This window comes from Enhydra lutris, unplaced genomic scaffold (assembly GCF_002288905.1).
Source record: "Enhydra lutris kenyoni isolate GAN:26980312 unplaced genomic scaffold, ASM228890v2 scaffoldscaffold37, whole genome shotgun sequence".
Taxonomy (NCBI): Eukaryota; Metazoa; Chordata; class Mammalia; order Carnivora; family Mustelidae; genus Enhydra; species Enhydra lutris.
Genome location: NW_019154121.1, coordinates 21,669,922 through 21,692,226, shown reverse-complemented (window position 1 = coordinate 21,692,226; position 22,305 = coordinate 21,669,922). Strand labels below are relative to the sequence as shown.

Below are 22,305 nucleotides of genomic sequence, written 5' to 3'. Positions count from 1 at the left end.
TGGTGATAGCTTTAATTTTATCTCATCTTGCTGTCACATTATCTCCCAATGGCCACTTAGCACTCCTTCACCCCTGTGCCTGGTCCTTTGCTGGGCACTGGGAACAGATAGGGGATTGGAGCTCCTTCCAAAGGAGCTCCCAGCCTGGTGAGGGAGATAGACACAGAATCTAGTGACACTGCTGAGGGAGGAGAAAAGCAAAGAGGGCCTTGGGAAGCTCAGAGACTTGGACTGCAGGGGGCTTAGGAAATGCTTCCTAGAGGAGGGGCATGTGACCTGGGCCTTGGAGGATGAGTCAGAATTTGCCAGGAGAGTGAGAAGCCTTTCCCAGCAGAGAGGACATCACCAAAAGGTGGCCTGCAGGAAAAGCCCACTGCCCATATTCATTCAGATTTGTCACCACACAGTGTCAAGTTCATGTTCACCCCTGTCCCCCATCGGCCAAGTGTCAGAGAAAGGGCTTGAATGTCAGGTTCAGGAGTTCGTGTCTTATGCTGAAGGGGCTGGGGAGCCTTGAGAGTTGTTTTTTTTTTTTTAAAGATTTTATTCTTTGACAGAAATCACAAGTAGGCAGAGAGGCAGGCACAGAGAGAGGGGAGGCAGGCTCCCCACTGAGCAGAGAGCCCGATGCAGGGCTTGATCCCGGGACCCTGGGATCATGACCTGAGCTGAAGACAGAGGCTGTAACCTACTGAGCCACGCAGGCACCCCGAGCCTTGAGAGTTCTGAGCAGAGAATGGCAAGATGGAGCTTACCATCTTATGAGATTAATCTGATGATGTCCGCAGAGTGGGTCACATAGACCTGGAAGGGATGAGGAAGCCTGAATTGGGGCCCAAGGTGTGGGGGCAGGGCATTGGACACACACACACACACACAGACATGTTGCTTTGGGGGTGGTGGAGATGAGTCAGGCTTCACCATGCAGGAACAGAGACCTGTCAATACACAGTGGAAATGTGGAGGGTCATCCAAAAGGGACAGATAAAGGGATCTGGGCCTTCCAGGGAAGGGATTGTGATGTTCCTATATTCTTACTGTGTGCCCTGGAGCAGACTGAGTGTTGCTGGAACTCTCAGGCTGTCATGCCAGCAATGAGAGGTATAAGCCAAGGGCTCAGGGGAAGAGCAGCAGCATTGGCTGGGAAAAGATAAGGGGTGGTCAGGTGGTCATCTCCCATTTGGGGGCTCAGAGACTCAGAACAGTGAAAGAGAACCTGCCTCAAGGCTGTGGGCACCATGGGGCATAGTGCCTGGGCTAGATTCAAAAGTTGGATTCTGTTCTGTAGAACACAACCTCTACTGGAGGATGGATTGAGGGAGAGAATGAGGAGGTGGGGTTAGAAGGCTACTGCACTAGTCCAGGCAAGAAGTAAAGAGGAGCGGATCTTGGGGGCTGCTGGAGCTCTGGGTGGGGGATAGCGGAAATACTAAGTTAGCAGTGAGGGATGAAATTCCTAGTAGAATCAGTGAGATCAGGAGTGTGTGTCTGTCTTCTTGACAGTTCCTGTTTCCCACTTGGTGCCAGATGGCCCAAGAATAGACTCATGACTGCCCCAGCCCTCATCTTTCTTATACCTCGTCGCCTTCCCTGTCATGGCTGAAATGGTCCCCATTTTCCAGTTGAAAAAGCTGAGGAGCCTGGCAGGGACTCACCCAAGGTCACCTGGTGATCCAGAAGCAGAGAACCTGGGTCTCATGCTTTTCACGCAGGCTCTTCTAACGGAGGATGCGGTGCTGTGTGCTGCTGCACGCTGCCGAGCTCGGTGCGGGGCAAATGTCTCTTGGGGCAGAGCCAGTGTTGACAGGCCATCTCCTTGTCCAGAGCCTAGAGGAGTAATCCACCCTCCCAGGAATGCTGATGGTCCGCAGCTCCCTCCGCCAAGGAGACCAAGTGCAGGTTCTTATCCCACCGTCAAGGCTGTGTGCCTCCCCCATGTTGATCCTCCACATTCCCATGTGTGCCCTAGGGAAATCAGGCCTTGTCCTGCCTCCCTTCTGTGGCCTGTGATGAGGTCAGGTGAGCTCCAAGCCTCTAAAACCCTTTTGCATGAATGCACCCAAGATAATGAGTGGGTTTAGTTGGTGACTATGGCGACAGCTGACCTCAGACTGCCTGTGTGGGAGTGGGGGCAGGTAGGCAGGGCTTGCCTGGAGTGGCTGGGCCATACACTGCACGGAGGCTGCATGGCTGGCCTCGGAAACCACAGCTCTCACAGAAGGGCACCACTGCCAGGCCTCTAGCTGCCAGGTGCAAAGGTGTCAGGTAGAATGGTATGAAATTGCCAACATCTGCTCCTTTGCTTTCATGTGGTTCAACCTGATATCACTTATTCCCATTTTACAGAACAGAAAAGAGGCTCATGATGTGATTTGCTCAAGGTCACGTAATGAGTTGCAAGACTACAATAAAAAAATTTTTTTTTTAATTTGACAGAGAGAGTGTGCGAGAGAGCGAACACAAGCAGGGGGAGTAGGAGAGAGAGAAGCAGGCCTCATCCCAGGACCCTGGGATCAAAAACCGAGCCGAAGGCAGACACCTAGCGACTGAGCCACCCAGGTGCCCAAGACTAGGATAAAATTTGCCCAAGTTCACACTAGAACGTAGGGCTCAGCATTCCTAGTCTGTTTTTCTTTCCACTTCCAGAACATTCCCTAGCCCCAGAACTCCATTTCTGCCTGCTCCCAGGTCCTTTTCCTCCACACACGATGTCAATATCCCATCGATTAGGGTTTCTTCTTGGCTGCCTGAATAAAAGGATTTCTTGGCATCCTGGATTGAAAGTTTATTAAGTCCACTCGCCTGGAGGGCAAGATTAGGGGTTTGCAAGGATGGTCTACAAGGGAGGTTGGTCATAAGCACTGCCTAGGAAAAAGAAGACTAGGGATGAAGGGAGACCAGTTTTTAAAGACCTGTTTAAAGGTCTTTGAGATTATGCCTTGCGTTGGCACACTTTACCAACATGTGTGCCTCCACCACCAGAACATAGTTCCTAAGGGCAAGGACTGTGCTTCTAAAGTGAAGGGGACTGATTCACTGAGCAGTTCCCTGTGCTCAGCACCAAGACAAGGACTTTATATTTGCTTTAACAACAACCCTGCAGGGTGGAAACAGACTCAGAAAGCATAAGTAACAGGGATGGTAAGCAGACCCCATTTCCAGATGAATCTCATTCAGAGTCAAAAGAGTTGAACACACTATTCCAGGAGGCTTGGAGTGGGCCCTGGGCATATGAATTTGTGCTAAGTTACCAGGTGGTTCTGAGGCAGCCAAACCAATGTCTGGGAACCACTGATCTGTTCTCTGGCTTCACCCCCAGTAATCTCAGAGATGCCGGCCATTGAGAAATAAGTCCTAGTCCCTGCCCTGAGGAGCTCACAGCCTGGTGAGAGAGACAGACGAACAAGTGGGCCCATTGCTCTTAAGAAATGCAATAACGGAAACTTGGTCTCAGCCAAGAGCTTAGGACAGAGAACGGAGCAGGACCTCGCTCTGCAGGACCTCGCACGGAGTCTCGGTCCCACAATATTTGTGGTTCTAAATAAAAGTTTCTGGCCCCTCATTTAGGAAATGTATGGCTTGTCTTCACACCAACTCTGGGTCCCAAGAATAGTTTTTACTGAGCCAGTAAGTTTAAACACCTGCTGTATGCTGAGCCTTCTATCAGGTCCTGCCTAGAGTGGGGTCATACAAAGAAAGAAGTGGCCCTGTCTTCTTGGAGCTGAAAGTTGGATACTAAGAGAACAAGCTTTACCTTTGTGACCCAGCATGAGCATCAGAAACAAAAGTGGGTCAGCTGGGGAGAAAGGCTTCTAGGAAACTGCCCAAAGGGCGAGGAAAAGCAAAGGGAAGGCTCTTGTGGTCAGAGGAATAAGGTAGCAGTAACTCACACCATATTTTGCATTTGCTTCGGCAACAAATGCCTACCGTGTGCCAGGCACTGGACTAGGTGAGTGAACAAAACGGATATGGTTGCTCCTCAGGAACCTGTATAGTATAGTGGAGGAGGTTGACTCCAGCCAGGGAATCATGATAAGTGCTGTCATGGGGCACATGGTGCTCTGAAATTGTTAACAGACATGTCGACCCAAACAAAAAGGTTAGGCAAGGCTTCTGTGAGGAAGTGAGTTTGAGCTGAAGTCCGCAGGGTGAGTCAAGCAAGGAGGGGAGGTTAGAACGTCTGCAAAGGGCACAGCGGCAGGGAGAACACAATGAGTCAAGAGTGAGGGGCTGGTGTGGGCTCAGGCTGGGGAGGGGAAAGAAGGGCCTTGAACGTGCAGAGCTGTGGAGCTAGGCCGGGAGGCAGGGCCAGGCCACAAACATGTTGCGCTCTGCTTCACGGGAGGGAATTACGCGATCCCAGCTGTAATGGAGGAGTAAGCTGCAGGTGGCTGTAGGATCGGAGGGTGAGGGATGAATTCATGCCTGTAGGTCCAGGGATGTTCTAATTGGAGACAGCCCGTTTGAGGTAAGCTTTGAAGGAAAACAGGAGTTTGGCTGTCTGTGTGAGTGGGAGGGAGGTGGTGGTGGAGGTCTTGGGAGATAGGATGTTTCAGGCTAAAGGCACAGTGTATTCAAAGAACTGGAGCCTTGGAAAGGTGTAGATCACTTGGCAAACAGCAAGAAGTTGATTTGGGGCAAAGTGTGCAGAGATCTCCCCGTTGATCCTTCCTTGGGATCCTGAGCCTGCCTGCCCTCCCTCCTTGGAGGTGTGATTTTGTGTGTGTCTCCGCTCATCTTCCCCGACAGGACAGGACTTGGCCAACATCGTGGACCACAGCTTTTATAACTGGCTTCTACCAGCGCATGAGTGGATGAGGTCACCAGGGAGGCCTGGGGAGAGGACAAAAGAGTGGGGAAAGGGGTGCGTGGAAGGTTCAGATATTGCCTTCGTGAGATTAAAGGCTCTCATCAGCAATAACCACAACCCCCTGGGGGCTCATTACATGCCTGGCGTTGCGCTTTACTTCATTGCGATACCTCCGCGTGAGGCATCCTCGCCCCCTTTCCCAGGTGACGAAACGGAGGCCCAGAAAGGTGATTGCTCGCTCCAGTTCTTGGTGCAGGGGACCACTTGCGGAACTGGATCTGTTGGGCCGAGCGTGACCCTGCTCTCTGTCTCCTGCAGCGTGGCGTCATGGACAAGATCCTGGAGGCGGTGGTGACGTCCTCGTACCCCGCGAGCGTGAAGCAGGGGCTGGTGCGGCGCGTGCTGGAGGCGGCGCGGCAGCCGCTGGAGCGCGAGCAGTGCCTGGCGCTGCTGGCGCTAGGCACGCGCCTCTACGTGGGCGGAGCTGACGAGCTGCCCCGTCGCGTGGGCTGTCAGCTGCTGCACGTGGCCGGCCGCCACCACCCCGACGTCTTCGCCGAGTTTTTCAGCGCGCGCCGCGTGCTTCGCCTGCTGCAGGGGGGCGCCGGCCCGCCGGGCCCCCGCGCGCTCGCCTGCGTGCAGCTCGGCCTGCAGCTGTTGCCTGAGGGCCCCGCAGCCGACGAGGTGTTCGCGCTGCTGCGGCGGGAGGTGCTGCGCACGGTGTGCGAGCGCCCGGGCCCCGCGGTCTGCGCGCAGGTGGCGCGGCTGCTGGCACGACACCCGCGCTGCGTCCCCGAAGGCCCGCACCGGCTGCTCTTCTGCCAGCAGCTGGTGCGTTGCCTTGGCCGCTTCCGCTGCCCGGCGGAGGGCGAGGAGGGTGCTGTAGAGTTCCTGGAGCAGGCCCAGCAGGTGAGCGGGCTCCTGGCGCAGTTGTGGCGGGCCCAGCCCGCCACCATCCTGCCTTGCTTGAAGGAGCTGTTCGCCGTCATTTCCTGCACGGGGGCGGGGGGGCGGGGCGGGGGGGGGGGGGGGGGGGGAGCGCGTGCGCGCCAGGGACCACTTGGGCGCCGGCCAGGTGATTGTATGTGCAGGGTCTTGTGCTTGGCGTGCCCGTGTCGAGGTATGGCGGGGTGGGGGTGTGTGTATGCGTTCGCACTTAATGCACAAGTCGGGGAATGAAGTGTTCCTTAATTAGCAGGGCTCTCCTGAGCTCCTGCCGTGGGTCCTATCCTGTGGTGGGTGCTGGGCACATATGGAGGAGCGGACCCAGATCAAGCTGGCTAGGAGGAAGACTGGGGCTGAGCGAGACAACAGAAAGGCGTAGGGGGATGTCATCATGCCCTTTGGGTCAGGTGGGTTTTGTAGAAGTGGTGACTTCTGATACAGGCTTTGAGAGCTGGGCAACAGCAGGGGCAAGGTGTTGAGGGCAGGCAGGGGCGAAGTTCTGGACACACGATGGAGCCTGTACATCTCAATTCTGAAATGTGAACTTTTGGTCCTCCATTGACAACTGTTGAACTTGGACTACAGTTATAAATGAGCCAAATAAGATCTGTGCCTTTCCTGATTATAGGGCTATTCAGTTGAAAGGAAGAGAAAGCACCTGGCAGGAGAAAGAACCAAGCTCCGGTGTATAAGCCCTTATCCATTTGGACAACACATTTTGATAACTAAATGTTCTTTTTCACCTCTAGGCCTTTGTGTGGTTCCACCTGGAATGTCCTCCCTCCCCTCAAGTCAAACAGCCCTTCTATCTGTTTTTGCCAGCTCCATTGTTACCCTTTCTTACAGACCTTGCCTATATAGGTGCAGATTGGGTGAGGGGTGGGGTCAGTGCTTTTGTCTGTGCTCAGTACAAGGCTGGGCCCCAAGCCATGAGTTAAGGTGGAAAGGTGGCCCCAACGTGCTCTTCGCAGAAGCCTAGTCTAGTTCCTTGACAGCATGAGGGCATGGGGGCTTGGGGGAGGTGAGGAGCCTACCTGCCTTGCTAAGCTCATCCCAGCCCCCACACCATTCCAGAGGAGGAGCCGCCTTCTAGCGCCCTGGCCAGCGTGGTCCAGCACCTACCGTTGGAGCTTATGGATGGTGTCGTCCGGAACCTCAGCAATGATGACAGTGTGACAGATTCTCAGATGCTGACTGCCATCAGCAGGTGGGCTGAGGACTGGGTGGTGGTCAGGTCTCTCTCCCTCCTTCCACTGAGTGGGATTGCTGGGCTAGATTTAGTGTCAGAAGGCCCAGGACCTCATGCTTTTTTCATTCATCCACCCTTTCTTGAGCCCTGCTCAGTGCCTGGCCCAGGGCTGGATGTGGGAGATGCAAAGAACCTTCCTCTAGCAGTGCTCTCAGGTTGGGTGCCAACTGTGTGATCCTGGACAAGTCAGTGAACTCTCTGAGCCTCAGTTTCCACCTCTGTAAAGATGGTATAAGAAGTTGTCAGGTTTCTATGGGATCATACTGGAAGCTGAAAGTATGTTACAAAGTGCTTTTTGAGTTTGGCAGATGTGATAAATGGAATTTGGGTGGTTTTTAGCTCACAGCTTTTGCGAATTCCCTCACCTTGTTTGAATGTCGTTGCACCTGTGATCTAGTCACACCTGCCTATCCAGTGATCCCAGAATATGCTGCCTTCCCTTCTGCCTACAGGCCTTTGGCTTTGTAGAACCCATTCACCTGGCATGCCTCCCCCACCATGCTTTCCATACCTGTGTGCAGATCTAGCATCACCATCAGGCCTTCCAGGATTTTTTGTTTTTGGTGCTTAAAAGTGTGGGCTCTGGAGGCAAGCTCATTGGGTGCAGATCCTGGCTCTACTACTTCTTGCCTGTGTGATTTTGGACAAGTTACTCCATTTCTGTAGGCATCTGCTTCCTCATTTATAACATGTAGTGTAATTGAGTCCACCTGTAGGGTTGTTGCAAAGATTAGATAAAATGAGATAATACATGTAAAGTGTTTAGAGCAGTGATGGTAGCCAGTGTCCTCGTAATGACTATTGCTTTGGTCTCTCTTTGTTCTCTTTATAGCACAGTCTTATGAGTCTAAAAGTAATGATATAATGCCATTTTCCTGAGCACGTACTATGTGGTAGCTTCATGCTCTATGCACAGAAGCATTAATTTGTGGGGGTCAGTTGGGTTAATACATGTAAGGCAGATGGAGTAGTGCTTGGTCCAGAGTGGATACTATTAGAGTTAACTGTTGTCACATCTTTTAATCATACAGCAACTTTGTGAGGGAGGTTTTGTCCCCATTTTACAGAGAGAAACTGAGGCTAGAGAGAGTGACTTGTTCTAGGTCACAAGCAAGGGTTTGCTGGAGCCAAAGCTACTTCCAAAGGGGAGTAGTGCTGCTTCTGCTCTTGGGCCCCATGGTTCAGGCAGGGACAGCTGAAAGCTCCATTCTGCCCCTGCAGCCTAGTGTGTGGGGTGAGGTTTGGGGTGTTGAGGATATGCTGGGCTGGGAGCCCCAGTCTCTGCCAGATGCTTGTGCGGGCTCATTTGCAGTTCTCAGAGGTGTCTTATCCATCTCACGGACCCCTGTGCATGTGTGAGTCAGTGTGGGGGTCTCAGGACATTATAGCTTATCCCTGGGCTACTCCCACCCAGGCATTGGGCCTCCCTGGTCCTTGTGTCATTGTTGCTTCCTTCTTCAGGATGATTGACTGGGTGTCATGGCCCCTGGGGAAGAACATTGACAAGTGGATCATTGCACTGTTGAAGGGCCTGGCCGCTGTTAAGAAGTTCAGCATCTTGATTGAGGTTTCACTCGCCAAAATTGAGAAGGTTGGTGGGCCCCTGTCCTAGCCGTGGCTTATGGCTTTTTCCACTAGCTCTTGCCGGGGACAGCGTGGGTCTGGGAGGCAGAGCACTGGGGCTCCCATCCAAGCTTGCTGTGACTCGGGACAATTCACTTTACTTCTACGGGCCTCAGATTTCTCCCATTCATTCCTCTGCTCATTCAAGAATTTGTGTTGGTCTGTCTATCCCTCTGTTCCTCCCATCAGATGTCTGTCTTGCTATCCATCTGTCCATCAACCTGGATCTGTGAGACTGTCTGTGTTCTTGGTTCTGCATGGGTCTACTGCTTCAGCTCTCGTGTGTCTGACCACCTCTCAGGTCTGTGGCTGCACTTGGCATCTGGGGCCCAGGCCTGGGGAACTCCTGACCAGGGACTCTCTTCCAGGTTTTCTCCAAGCTTCTGTACCCCATTGTCCGGGGAGCTGCCTTGTCTGTCCTCAAGTACATGCTCCTGACCTTCCAGCACTCCCATGAGGCCTTCCACTTGGTAAGGACCCTATGTGCTGCTTTGAGGAGGGGTGGTTCTCATCTCCTACTGGTTTGTTTGGCTGGAGTCCATTCATGCTCTCTCTATTGGGGTTGGGGGTTTGAAGCCCAAGACCTTGAAGTCCTGGACGTTAGGACTGAAGGAGACTTGAAACTCCATTTTATAGATAGGAGACCAGAAAATGTGTATGGCTTCCCCACACGCCCACAGTAGAGTGACAGCCCTAGAATGATGATGGCTAATGTTGCCTAGGACCCTGCTGTGTGCCCGGCATGGTACTAAAGACAGTACCTATATTGAGTCTTAAGGTCAGCCCTAAGAGGGAGAATTCTATCATTTTTTCTGATTTTTAGCTGAGGAAACTGCAGTTTAGGGAGATTAAATCACTTGTCCCAGACACACAACTGCTGAGTGATACAGGAAGATTCTAAGTTTGTCTGACTTCTGACCCCGTGTTCTTCTGATATACCCTGTGCCGATCAGCACCCAGGTGGCCTGGCCTCCAGCCCAGGGCCCTTTCTGTTATCTTTGGGGCCATCCCTCCCGAAGGACAGCCTGTAGTTCTTGTTGGGGAGGAAGAAGGGGCTACCCTCTTGCCTTCCTTTCCCCAGACCTGACTTGCGGATGGGGCCCTAGATTCCGACGGCTCCTGCTCAGGACAGAAATTTCATGCTTTCCGACTTGCTGCAGTGGGAAAAAGCATAGAACCAGGCTTTGGGGTACTGGGGGTTGAGTCCCATCTTTGTCATTTGCCAGATGTGGTGACCTTGGGCCAGGCACTTACCTCTCATGTTTGACATGTAAATGTTTGGTGAAAGAATGGTGGTAGAAGGAAGGGTAGCCCTTGTCACTCAGGCCTCAGGCTCTCCTGGCAGGCCAGTTGGCTGTGGCTTAACAGCTGGGGCTTGGGCCCAGGCTATGCCTCAACTGTGAGGAGGGAATTGTTTATTCTGTTTAACAGATGAAGAAATGGAGGCAGGATATCCAAGGTCACATGTCTTGTAAAAAGAGTCCCTTGCCTGCATAGCACAGAGTTCTATGTAGGCAAGAGGGATGGTGGCCAGGTGGTCAGACGTCCCTGCCTTGAGGAGCTCCGGGTATTTTCATCACTGACCACCAACCCCTGTCTTGGGTAGTAAATGGTACTGAGCCTAATCCTGCTCTGCTCTCACAGCTCCTCCCTCACATCCCCCCCATGGTGGCCTCTCTGGTCAAGGAGGACTCCAACTCGGGGACCAGCTGCCTGGAGCAGCTGGCGGAGCTGGTCCACTGCATGGTCTTCCGGTTCCCGGGTTTCCCAGATCTCTATGAGCCTGTCATGGAGGCCATTAAGGTGAGTGACATTCTCCCCCTCCTTCCTTGCCCTTCTTCAAAAAGGGTGCCAGCTGGGGCCTTGCTTAAGCCCGTAATACAGGTTAATGGCAGCTCCCCCATCATTTGGTCTCTACCTGTGTCCTCTCACCTCCCCTCGCCCATCCTGTGCTTCAGGCACTCTGAGCCACCTGCCCTTTCCCCAGATGGTCATTGCTCATGATTGTGCTAGGCCTTTGCATATGCCATTCTCTCAGACTAGAAACCCTCCTCTTGTTTTGCCTGCATATCTCTTGTTCCCATTGAGTCTTACTCATTAAGGCTCTGCCCAAGTGTTACCTCCCTCAGAAAGCCTTCTCTGACAACTCTTGATACCCCTTCCCTACCTCAGGCGGGGTCAGGACTTTTTTGGGGCTCCCACAGCTCCCACATCCCTTTGTCATGTGTTGTCACTGTCTGCCTATGTCTGTTTCCACCCGCACCCCCCGCCCCCCGCCCAAGCAGGGATTGTTATAAGTGTTCACATGGCTTTACTGCTGCCCTGCTTTGTGCCAGACCCAGGCTGGGAATTGGGGACATAGGCACGAGGCAGCCCAAGTCGCCTCCACTGAGGAGCTTGTAGCCTAGAGGGGTGACAGGCTTGCGCAGAAGTAAGGAAGTTTCTGTGAGGAAGGATCATCTCCAGTTAGAGGAGGAGGCTACAAGGATGAAGGGGCTTCTGAGCTGGGCTTGCTAGGTTTTAGGACAATAGCATTTGTGGGTAGTGCCACATTTGACCATGTTTTCCGTATATTTTGTTTTTTAATGCTCATAAGATGCAAGACACAAGAAGCAGGTACTGTTGTTACCCAAATTTCGTAGACGAGGGAAATGAGACTGCAGAGGCTTGGTGACTTGTGCAGTCATGGAGGTAGTGAGAGACACTCACAGGCAAGGTGTGTGGTTGCTGAGCCCTTTCCTCTCACATGATACAGAGGGCAGGTCTGAGCGTGGGTGAAAGATGTCTAGGTAGGTGGTGGCCCTTACAGAACCTGTGATCTGATTTCCATTTCTGTAGCACAGCAGATAGGTAACCTGAAAAGCATCCTACTGCAGAGCACCTAGAAATGCTTGTTAAAATATAACAAACGTCTTTTTAAGTACATAGCTGAGCTTGCAAGAAAGTAATGGGGAATCCCCAAGGGCCAAAAAGGAATCGAGAACAGGAATCCAGAATGGTAAGTGAGGGATGATGCTCTCATGCCCTGTGGTGGGGAGGGAGGGGGGGAGGGTGTAACTGTAGTCACTAAACCACTTGAGCTTGTAGGGACAGGAGGTGATGCTTAGGGCCTGCTCCCCTTGGGGCATTAGCAGTAAGAGGCCCATGTAAGTCAGGACCCAAAAAGGCTTTGCTGTTAGTGAAAGAGTGATCTAGAAAAAAAATACATACGTGGTCTCACATAGATTTCAAGGAAACTTTTCTGGCTTGGTCTGCATTCTGGATTGGGAAAAGTGAAATTTGTCGTCATTGGCCTGCTCTTGTGGGTTTAGGGGTTCAAGTTCTCATTGTCTTTGGGGTTGTGGGACCCTAAGCTCAGGCACTCACATTAAAAGTAGTTATGAACTAGTAATACCCTAGAGTTGCCTTGTAGAAACAGAAATGAAAGTGCTTTCAATTCACAAAGATAAAACTCTGCTAAAGATGAATTTATAATCCAAAAATTATAAAACACAGAAGGGAACAACCTACCACGAGTGAGAGTCAGTTGATAACTTGAAACAAAACCTCTGGCATTTACTTGGATCATCTCAGTTTTTCCAACTTAACAGGAGAATGCATTTATTTTTAAATGGAGAATACCTACAAGAGAAGCCCGTCACTGGAGGTAGATGAACAGAGGAGACAGGGCCTTGACTTGCTGGAAGTGACTGTTACTATTTCCTGCTAGCTTGGGAGCTTCTGGTGGGCAGGGACCATGTCAGGACTTCTGTGCCCAGCAAGTATCTCCGTGATCTCTGAGTGAATGAATGTGACTGTCGTGTGAAAAATGCAGTTATGGAGGCATGAACAAAGAGGAGGGAGCATGGCCTTGCACTGGGCATTGAGGGAAACCCACACTGAGTGAGACTTGGGCTTTTCATGCTAGGGTCTATGGCCCAATCTGGGTGACAATGGATCTGTAAATACTGGTACCACTAGGTGCAGGCAGCGAGGTATAGAACATGTGTGTACCCCACTTGAGATCCTGGAATGTCTTCTAGAGAGGGTCTATAAGAGTGAGGCCTTGAGGGATGGGAACTGGGAGAATGGGGCACCCGCAGGTGCGTCCGAGGGAGAGGCGTGGGAGTGGGAACGTGCAGTTTGTCAGCAGAGTGGAAGGGACGTTGGGAAGATCAGACCGGAGGGCCTCAGACCAGACTGACTCTGCTTCCTCTAGCAGATATGGGCCTCTCAGACCTTTCCTCCAGAGTACTGGAGCCCAGAAAGGGGCTGCTTATACCAAGCAGGCTGACACAAGCTCAGTGTTTCTCTGGAATCTCCTTTTATCTCAGAGATTCAGGTACATATTTGATAAACATTTGTTTTAAGGCAGACATTTTTCTTCCTTGAATATTAGAGAATGTGGCTCCAGGGAGATGTGCTACATTTGTCCTGTGGCTTTGAATACCTCTTGGTATGAGCCAGTGTAGGAAGCAAGGCAGCAAAGTATCCATAGAATTTTATTGTTTATAAAACTTGACATGTTTTTTTTTTTGAGCACATCCTTCCTTGAGGCTCCTTTATAAGTAAATTTGGGAAAGTTCTCTCAGGCAGTTTCTCTGGGAGCTGTGGTTCTTGCTAAGGGAGCCATTGTATGTCACATGAGGAGCTTGAAACCTATTTTGTAGTTCTCTCTCTCTCTTTTTTTTTTTTTTTTGTAAGAGTACCAGAGTACCTTCTTTGGAGAAAATGACATTTTTTTTTTCTAGTGTCGATAATTTTGCATCATGCATATGTGCATATGCGTGAGCTTCTGTCTTTCTGCCTTTTTGTCCCTATTCATGTGTCGTATGGGGGGGTGGGAATTGGATAGGGGAAGACAAAAGGGGCTAAGAAGGGGCTAAGAAGATAGTAAGCCCATTGTTTTTTGTTTTTTAATTTAGAGATGGGGAGGGGCAGAGGGAGAGGGAGAGAGAGAATCTTAAGCGGGGTTCCCTTTCATAACCCTGAGCTCATGACCTGAGCTGAAATCAGACACTTACCCATCTGTGCCCCCAGGTTCCCCAAGCCTTTATCTTTTTAATGTTGCCTTTGGCAGCTCCTGTATTTTTATCATCTGTGATAGGTGACTGATCTGATAAATGTTCCTGGGAAATGAGTGCGCACAAATGTTAAACCACTCGTTGAGCAGGAACTTCTGCGGTGGCCGGACGGTGTATGCTGGGGAGACCAGGGCCTTCGGTGCTAAGCTGGTTTGAAACTCTGGAGGCTTGCACAAATCTAGGGTCTGTGCTCAGGATCTGGAAACAACAGGGCTTTGAGGAATGCCACTAAAATCTATCAAGTAGTTCTGTGTTATGCTTAGGAGTTTTTCTTTAAAATAGATTAGAATCCGTGCTGGGGAATGTTCTTTTAGGTGCATCTGTTTTAATGTAGGAGAGTAAGTAAGAAAGCATGCTAATCCCTGAGCCCTTGACCTAGGATCCATATCTCAGGACCCTCCCACCATCCTGTCTGTGGGATTGTGCTGGGGGCAGGGTGGCTAATTAAACCTGATGGCAGACCTAAAAGGAGGAGGGCATGGAGGAGCCTCATTGTATGCAAGTGCTGTGAAAATATGGAGTGCCAAAATAATACAAAGTAGGAGTAGCCTCTCTTGACAAATGAGGAAATGGAGTCAGAGAGTCTCACTGACCATTGCCAGGCGGTTAGGACCAGAGTCAGGATGAGGCCTGAGATCTTGACATTGTTGGATCTGGCTGGTGGGCCTGCGTTGTCATTGCTTACAGTCTGTCATACGCTGGACTCCTCTAAGAACACATGGATTCTTTATTTATTGTCTGTATGTGCTTGGAAAAATTTCTTTTCTGCCTCATAGTTTTTTCATCTATGAAATGGGCATTTTATATCTTCTTAAGGCAGTTATGGCATGAAAGGTGATCTAGAAGGCCCATGTGTCAAAATGAGAACCTAGAATAAGTTTGGAAGCAGAAGGCTGTTAACATGTATATCTGGGACATTTGTGGGGTGGTGTGCTTGGGTGGGGGTGGGGTTGGCTGTAGTCCAGGAAGGCTTCCTAGAGGAAGTGATATTTTTAGAGCTGACCGTGGTCCCCACCATCCTGCTGGCTTGTTCCCTCCTCAGGACCTCCACGTTCCCAATGAGGACCGCATCAAGCAGCTGCTGGGGCAGGATGCCTGGACCTCGCAGAAGAGTGAGCTGGCTGGTTTCTACCCCCGGCTAATGGCCAAGTCAGACACCGGCAAGATTGGTTTAATCAATCTGGGCAACACATGCTACGTGAACAGCATCCTTCAGGCCTTATTCATGGCTTCTGAGTAGGTGCTGCTTTTGAATTTCCTGTCTGCCCCTCCTTCTCTTCTTTGGGCTCCCAGGTGTGTGGGGTGGAGATGAGGGGTTGGAGAGGGTAGTGGGGGGGTGGTTGGAGCAGACGAGGCCTTCTTTGCATTGGTGGCATAATTCCCTGAGGTTTGTGGGCACATGAAGAGGCAGGTGAGCAGTCCCTGAGAGCTCCAGGCCATTGACAAGGCAGTAGGATGAGACTGGATGGGAACTTGAGATGGGACTTTGTGGACTAGGCTATGGTGGGAAGGGGTCTACTCTGGGTTGGTCAACATCACTGATTTTTTCCCTGGAGTCCAAAGGAATGGATTGTGTTTTCCACTCACTCTGGTATTAGGCATTCCCTGCCCCCTTATTAAAATATAATTTTTATTGGCGATGGCTACCTATCTAACTTTAGGCTTGATTAAAAATCACTCAGGGTTTCAGTCACAGAAGTAGACATCTTTTCTTCCCCCAGTTTTGTGTGTGTGTGTGTGTGTGTGTGTGTGTGTGTGTGTATGTTAAAATGTACATAAAATTTACGATATTAACTATTTTAATTGCACAGCTCAGTGGTGGTAAATACATTCACATTGTTGTGTGATCATTTCCACCATGTAACTCTTTTCATCTTGTGAATCTGAAATTCTATACTTCCTGAACAATAACGTCTCAGATTCCTGTTCTCCCTTCCCCCAGGCTCTGGCAACCCCATTATACTGGCAACCCAACTGTTGCTTTTCGATTTTGGCCATTGGGAATACTACTGCGACGAGTGTGGGTGTACAAATAGCTCTTTGAGATCCTGCTTTCCATTCTTTCGGGTATTTGTCCTGAAGTGGAACTGCTGGGTCGTAGGGTCGTTCTGTGATTAACTTTTTGAGGAACCTGCATGCTGTTCTCCACAGTGGCTGCACCACTTTATATTCCCACCAGCAGTCCACTTGGATTCCATTTTCTCTACATCCTTGCCAATATTTCTGGTTTTTTTTTTTTTTTTTCTCTTTCTAAGAGAGCCGAGGGAGGAGGGGAGAGAGAGAGAGAGGATGAATCTTAGGCAGGCTCCACGCCTAGTGCAGAGCTGGAGGTGGGACTCTGAGCTCATGACCTGAGCCAGAATCACGAATTGATTGCTTAACTGAGTCACCCAGGCACCCCTCTGTTTTATTGATAGTAGTATCCCAGTGGTTGTGAGGTGGTATCCCATTGTAATTGTGATTTGCATTTTTCTGATGATTAGTGATGATTTTCTGATGAAAGTTGAGCATCTTTTCATGAACTCCTTGGCCATTTCTGTATCTTCTTTAGATACTCTGAAGTGGAAATGCTGGATCACAAGGTAGTTCTCTATTTTTAATTTTTTGAGGTACCTCCATACTGTTTTCTAGAGTAGGTGTATCACTTTATAGTCCCATCAGTAGTGTGTAAAGATTCCTTTTGTTCCAGGTCCTTCCCAACATTTGTTATTTCTTGTCTTTGATATAGCCATTCAGACAGGGGTGAGGCGATACCTTATTGTGGATTTGGTTTCCCTAATGATAGTGACGTTGAGCACCTCTTCAGGTTCCTGTTGGCCATCTTCTTTGAAAAATGGTCTTTTGAGATCCTCTGCCTCTTTTTTAGTAGGATTGCTTTTTTCTTGTTGAGTTGTCTGAGTTCTTCATATATTTTGGCTATTACTAACCCCTTATCAGAGAGGTGATTTGCAAATATTTTCTCTCATTTTTTTTAGGATGCCTTTTCATTTTGTTGATGGTTTCCTTTGATGTGTAGGAGCTTTTCAATCTGATGTTGTCCCACTTATTTTGCTTTTGTCATCTTTATTTTTAGCATCAGATCTAAAAAAGCATTGCCAAGGTGATGCCAAGGAGCTTATAGACTGTGTTTTCTTATGGGAGTTGTATGGTATTGGGTCTTAATGTTCAAGTCTTAAATCCATTTTGAGTTGATTTTTGTGTATGGTGTGAGGTAAGGGTATGGTTTCATTCCTTTGCTTGTGGCTGTTCTGTTTTCACAGCACCGTTTACTGAAGAGACTGTCCTTTCCCCACTGTATCTTCTTGGCTCTTTTTTGTATATTGACCATATAAGCAGTTTTTTTGCCTTATTTTGGGGCACTCTGTTCTGTTGCATGGATCTCTTGATCTTTTTATGCCAGTACTGTATTGTTTTTGATTACTATAGTTTTGTAATGTAGTTTGAAATCCGGAATCGTGATGCCTGCAGCTATTTCTTTTTTAAAATTGCTTTGGGTATTTGAGGTCTTAGATAGCTCCATACAAAGTTTAGGGCAGTCTGTTTTATTTCAATGAGAAATGCCATTGTCATTTAGATAAGGATTGCATTGAATTTTAGATTGTTTTAAGTAGTATGAACGTTTTAACAGTATTCTTCCAATCCATGAACACAGAATACCTTTCCGTTTATTTGCATCATCTTTAATTTCTTTCATCAATGATCCTCATTCTGACACGTTGCCAGAAGACCAGGGAAGTGGCCTAACACTGCGTCACAATGCCTGCCTCATTTACTTTGCTTTACCTCATCACATGGGTATTTTATCATCTCACATCATTACAGGAAGAGGGTGAATACAGTATAGTAAGGTATTTTGAGAGAGAGATCACGTTCACATTACCCTTATTATAGTATGTTGTTATATTTTATTGTTAGTTGGTAACATCTTACAGTGCCTTATTTATAAAATAAACTTTATCATAGGTATGTATAGGAAAGAACAGTATATATATATAGGATTTGGTACTATTTATAGTTTCAAGCTTCCGTTGGAATCTTGTATCTCCTGCAGGTAAGTGGGGACCACTGTACAGGTCTTTTACCTTCTTGGTTAAATTTGATGCGAACATAAATGGGATTTTTAAATTTATTTTTCTTATGGTTTGTTACAGGGTATTGAAATGCAACAGATTTTTGTATCCTGCAACATTACTGAATTACTGAGTTTATTCTAAGGGTTTTTTTGGTGGAGTCTGGGGTTTTTTTAATATGTAATATCATGTCATCTACAAATAGAGACAGTTTTATTTCTTCCCTTCCAATTATGATGCCTTTTCTTTTTCTTGCCTCATTACTAGCTAGGACTTCCACTACTATGTTGAATAAAAGTGAGGATGTGGACATCCTTATCTTGTTCCTCATCTTAGAGGAAAAGCTTTCAGGTTTTCACTACTGAGTATGTTGTTAGCTTTGGGCTTGTCCTAGATGGCCTTTATTATGTTGAGGTATGTTTCTTCTATACCTACTATTTTTGAGAGTTTTTATTAAACATAAATGGATATTGAGTTTCATGCATCTGTTGAGATGATCATACGATTTTTATCCTTCATTTTGTTATGTAGTGTGCTGTGTTGGTTGCTCTGTGGATATTGTACCATCTTTGCATCCCTCCAATAAATCCACTTGATCATGTTGTATGGACCTTTTTGTGTGTTGTTGAATTTGGTTTGCTAATATTTTGTTGAGGATTTTTGTATCTGTGTTATCAGGGATATTGGCCTGCAATGTTCTTGACATTGTCTGATTTTGGTATTTGGGCAATGCTGATCTTATAAAATGAGTTTGGAAGCATTCCTTCTGTTTTTTGGAAGAGTTTGAGAAGGCTTGGTATTAATTCTTTCAGTGTTCAGAGAAATTCATCAGTGAAGCCATCTGGTCCTGGTCTTTTGTTTGGGAAATTTTTAATTACTGAATCATTCTCCTTACTAGTAGTCATCTGTTCAGAATTTCTACTACTTTATGATTCAGTGTTAACAGTTTGTATGTTTCTAAGAATTTCTCCGTTTCTTCCAGGTTGGAAGAAATTTGTTGGAATATAATTGTTCATAGTAGTATCCTAATGATCGTTTCTATTGTGTAGTATCAGTTGTAATGTCTCTTTCACTTCTGATCTTATTTGTGCCCTTTCTCATTTTTTCTTGGTGAGTGTAGCTAAGGGTTTGTCCATTTTGTTTCTCTTTTTCAAAAAAATGGCTTAGTTTTATTGATCATTGTTACTGTATTTTTAGTCTCCATTTATTTTTGTTCTGATCTTTATTTCCTTTATTCTATTTTTGGGCTTAGTTTTTTTCTAGTTCCTTGAGATGTAAAGTTCGTTTATTTGAGATCTTTCTTGTATCTTTTTTTTTTTTTAAATTTTATTTATTTATTTGATAGAGATCACAAGTAGGCAGAGAGGCAGGCAGAGAGAGGGAGGAAGGGAAGCCAGCTCCCTGCTGAGCAGAGAGCCCGATGCGGGGCTCGATCCCAGAACTCTGGGATTATGACCTGAGCTGAAGGCAGAGGCTTTAACCCACTGAGCCACCCAGGCGCCCCTCTTTCTTATATCTTAATGTAAGCATTTATCACTATGATTTTCCCTTTTAGAATTGCCTTTCCTGCATCCCATAATATTTAGTATCCTGTATTTACATTTTCATTTGTCTCAAGGTATTTTTTGATTTCTCTTTTGATTTCTTCTTTCACTCATTGGTTGTTCAGTAGTATGTTGTTTAGTCACCACATACTTGTGAATTTTCTGTTTGTTTGTTTGTTTTTTTTTCCTTCTAAGTCATTGCTGGTTTCATACCATTGTGGTCAGAAAAGATGCTTGATATGATTTCAGTCTTCTTAAGTTTATTAAGACTTGTGGCCCAATACATGATCTATTCTGGAGGATGTACCACATAAGGTTGTATAGAATGTGTATTCTGTTGCTTTTTGCTAGAATTTTCTGGTAAAGGACTGTTATATTAATCTGCTCTAACATATTACTGAGTAGATTATTCTTGGTCGGAAGTTTTCTCTTAGTCACACCAGTCCCTTCTAGTCTGCAAAATTTTTTCAGGAAATATGCTGATATACTTACAAGGGTTCCCTTGTATATAACAAGCTGTTTTCTTCTAGACACTTTTAAGGTTCTCTTTTTGTCTTTAACTTTCGACAACTTAATTATAGAGTGTTAGTGTGGGTCTCTCTGAATTCATCTTATTTGAACATTCTTGGCTTCCAAATCTGGATGTCTGTTTCCTTTCCCAGATTAAGGAAGTTTTCAGGTATTTCATCAAATAAGTATTTATTTGTTTATTTATTTATTTGAAAGACAGCATGAGATGGGGGGGGGGGTCAGAGGGAGAAGCAGGCTCCCTGCTGAGCAGGGAGCCCTATGTGGGACCCTATCCTGGGACTCTAGGATCATGACCTGAGCTGAAGGCCGTCACTTAACCAACTGAGCCACCCAGGCATCCAAGTTGTTTGTTTGTTTGTTTGTTTAAGATTTTATTTATTTATTTGACAGACAGAGATCACAAGTAGGCAGAGAGGCAGGCAGAGAGAAAGGGGGAAGCAGGCTCCCCGCTGAGCAGAGAGCCTAATGTGGGCCTCAATCCCAGGACCCTGGGATCATGACCCTAGCCGAAGGCAGAGGCTTAAGCCAGTGAGCCACCCAGGCGCCCCCCCACCTTTTTTTTTCTAAGAGAGTTTCTCTCTCTCTCTCTATTTATTTGTCAGATAGAGAGAGTGAGTGCGCACACAAGCAGGGGGAGCTGCAGGGAGAGGGAGAAGCAGACTCCCTGCCAAACAGCCTGACACAGGGTCGATCCCAGGACCCTGAGATCATAACCAAGCCGAAGACAGATGCTTAACCTGCTGAACCACCCAGGTGCCCCTCATCAAATAAGTTTTATGTCTTTTTTTTCTCTCTTCTCCTTCTGAGTCACTTTATGTTGTGAATATCAGTCTGCTTAATTTTGTCCCATAAGTCCTTTAGGGTATCTTTACTGTTTTTCATTCTTTTTTCTTTTAACTGTTCTGGATGAGTTTCACTGCCCTGTCTTCGAGTTTGCTAGTGATTTCTTCTGCTTGGTCTAATCTGATGTTGAATCCCTCTGTTGTGTTTTCCAATACATTTATTGTGTTCTTCAATTTTGTGATTTCTGCTTGGCACTTTCTTATATTTTCTTTCTCTTTGTTCAAGTTGTCACTTTGTTCATGCACTGTTCTCCTTGCCTCGGTGAGCATCATTATGCTTATTGTTTTGAAAACCCTGTCTGGTAAATCACTTGTCTCCATTTTAACATCTTTTTCTGAGGTTTTATCTTGTTCTTTCATTTGCAATATAGTTCTCTGTTTCTTCTTCATCCTTGACTGTGTTGGTTTGCATGCCTTAGATAAAACAACTACTTCTCTGGGTCTTGAAGGAGTGGTGTTGTGTAGATGAACCCTTTTGTTCATCCTTGCTCTTCCTTTTGGCTGTCTCTGAAACCACTGTGATTGCCTAAGCAGTCTACTTTGTTCTTAGTGGCTCTTATTAGTTCAGACTATGCCCAAGACCTGTCAGTGTCCCAAAGGGGAGGATCTCAGGCAGCAGCTAGATGCAGGGCTTACCGGAAGCCAGAACCTCAGGTAGTTGCTTTTAAAGTACGCAGATATACCTCCTTTGAGGGAAGACTGGGAGATGGGCATTTGCATCTTTGAAGATATCCTAATAGTCCTTTTTCTTGGAAAGATTGTGCATTTCTGTCTATGCCTCTCTGCTGTTCCCCGGTATGGTAGCCCAACTGTTTTCTGTTTGTTATGGTGCTATGTGATCTGCAAGTGTAAGCTTCACCGGCCACCAGAACCAGACATTTAGAGGGGTGTTCCCTGGGTGGTAACTGTAAAATCCAGGGCTGCAGATATGTGCAGAAGCCTCTTTCTGGGAGACACTGGAAACTGGAGTGAGGCAGAGGGAGAGTGCAAAGATGATAGCAGTTAGCCTCTGCAGCCTTTGGAAGGTATTTCAGTTGTTCCTAGATATATGTTAAATTAGAAGCTCACACGTCAGGCTGAACTTTTAAGATAGATGAACTTTTTCACAGAAAGACTGGGCATGATTCACTCAGCTGCCTCTCTGCTGGCTCCTGAGGGGTTAGCCATGGTGGGTCCGTGCAAGCCGTTAAAGTACTGTTTCTCAGTTAGCTATAGCGCTGTTGGTCTTGTGGACATTAGCCCTGTCCCTTAGGTACCCATTCCTTAGGTTCAGGTCTTAAAAGTTAGGGTGCCAGATGTGGCATTCATATCCTTCCCTCCTCAGGGAGAAGCTGGTAGTTGTGATTTCCCACCCGATCGTGGGTCACCATGCCAGAGGTGGGGTCTGTGGTGAAATTGTGTCTCCATCTCTCCTACCTGTGTCAGTGTTTTTCCTGATGTGTAGGAGCTGCTCAGGATTTGCCTGATGTGTAGGAGCTGCTCAGCTAGTTTTTAGATTTCTTTCGAAGGGAATTGTTCCATATGTAGCTGAACGTTTAGTGTGTCTGTGAGAGGAGTTGAATTCAGGATCCTTCTATCTTGGAGTGAAACCCTGAATGGTTTCTTTCTGTACAATTTTTTAAACTTTC

General features: G+C 47.6%; 1 protein-coding gene across 1 annotated transcript in view; it reads left to right on the top strand.

Moving 5' to 3' along the window:
* The window catches only part of LOC111154449 (ubiquitin specific peptidase 35), a 51,315-nt gene that overhangs the window by 1,229 nt on the left and 27,781 nt on the right, over positions 1-22,305 (top strand). Inside the window, exons 2-7 of the mRNA XM_022514056.1 lie at positions 5,129-5,812; positions 6,832-6,962; positions 8,466-8,595; positions 8,996-9,097; positions 10,272-10,430; positions 14,733-14,926. Of these exons, the coding sequence (XP_022369764.1) occupies positions 5,138-5,812; positions 6,832-6,962; positions 8,466-8,595; positions 8,996-9,097; positions 10,272-10,430; positions 14,733-14,926 (1,391 nt within the window). The 5' untranslated portion in view covers positions 5,129-5,137. The remainder of the gene's footprint in view (positions 1-5,128; positions 5,813-6,831; positions 6,963-8,465; positions 8,596-8,995; positions 9,098-10,271; positions 10,431-14,732; positions 14,927-22,305) is intronic.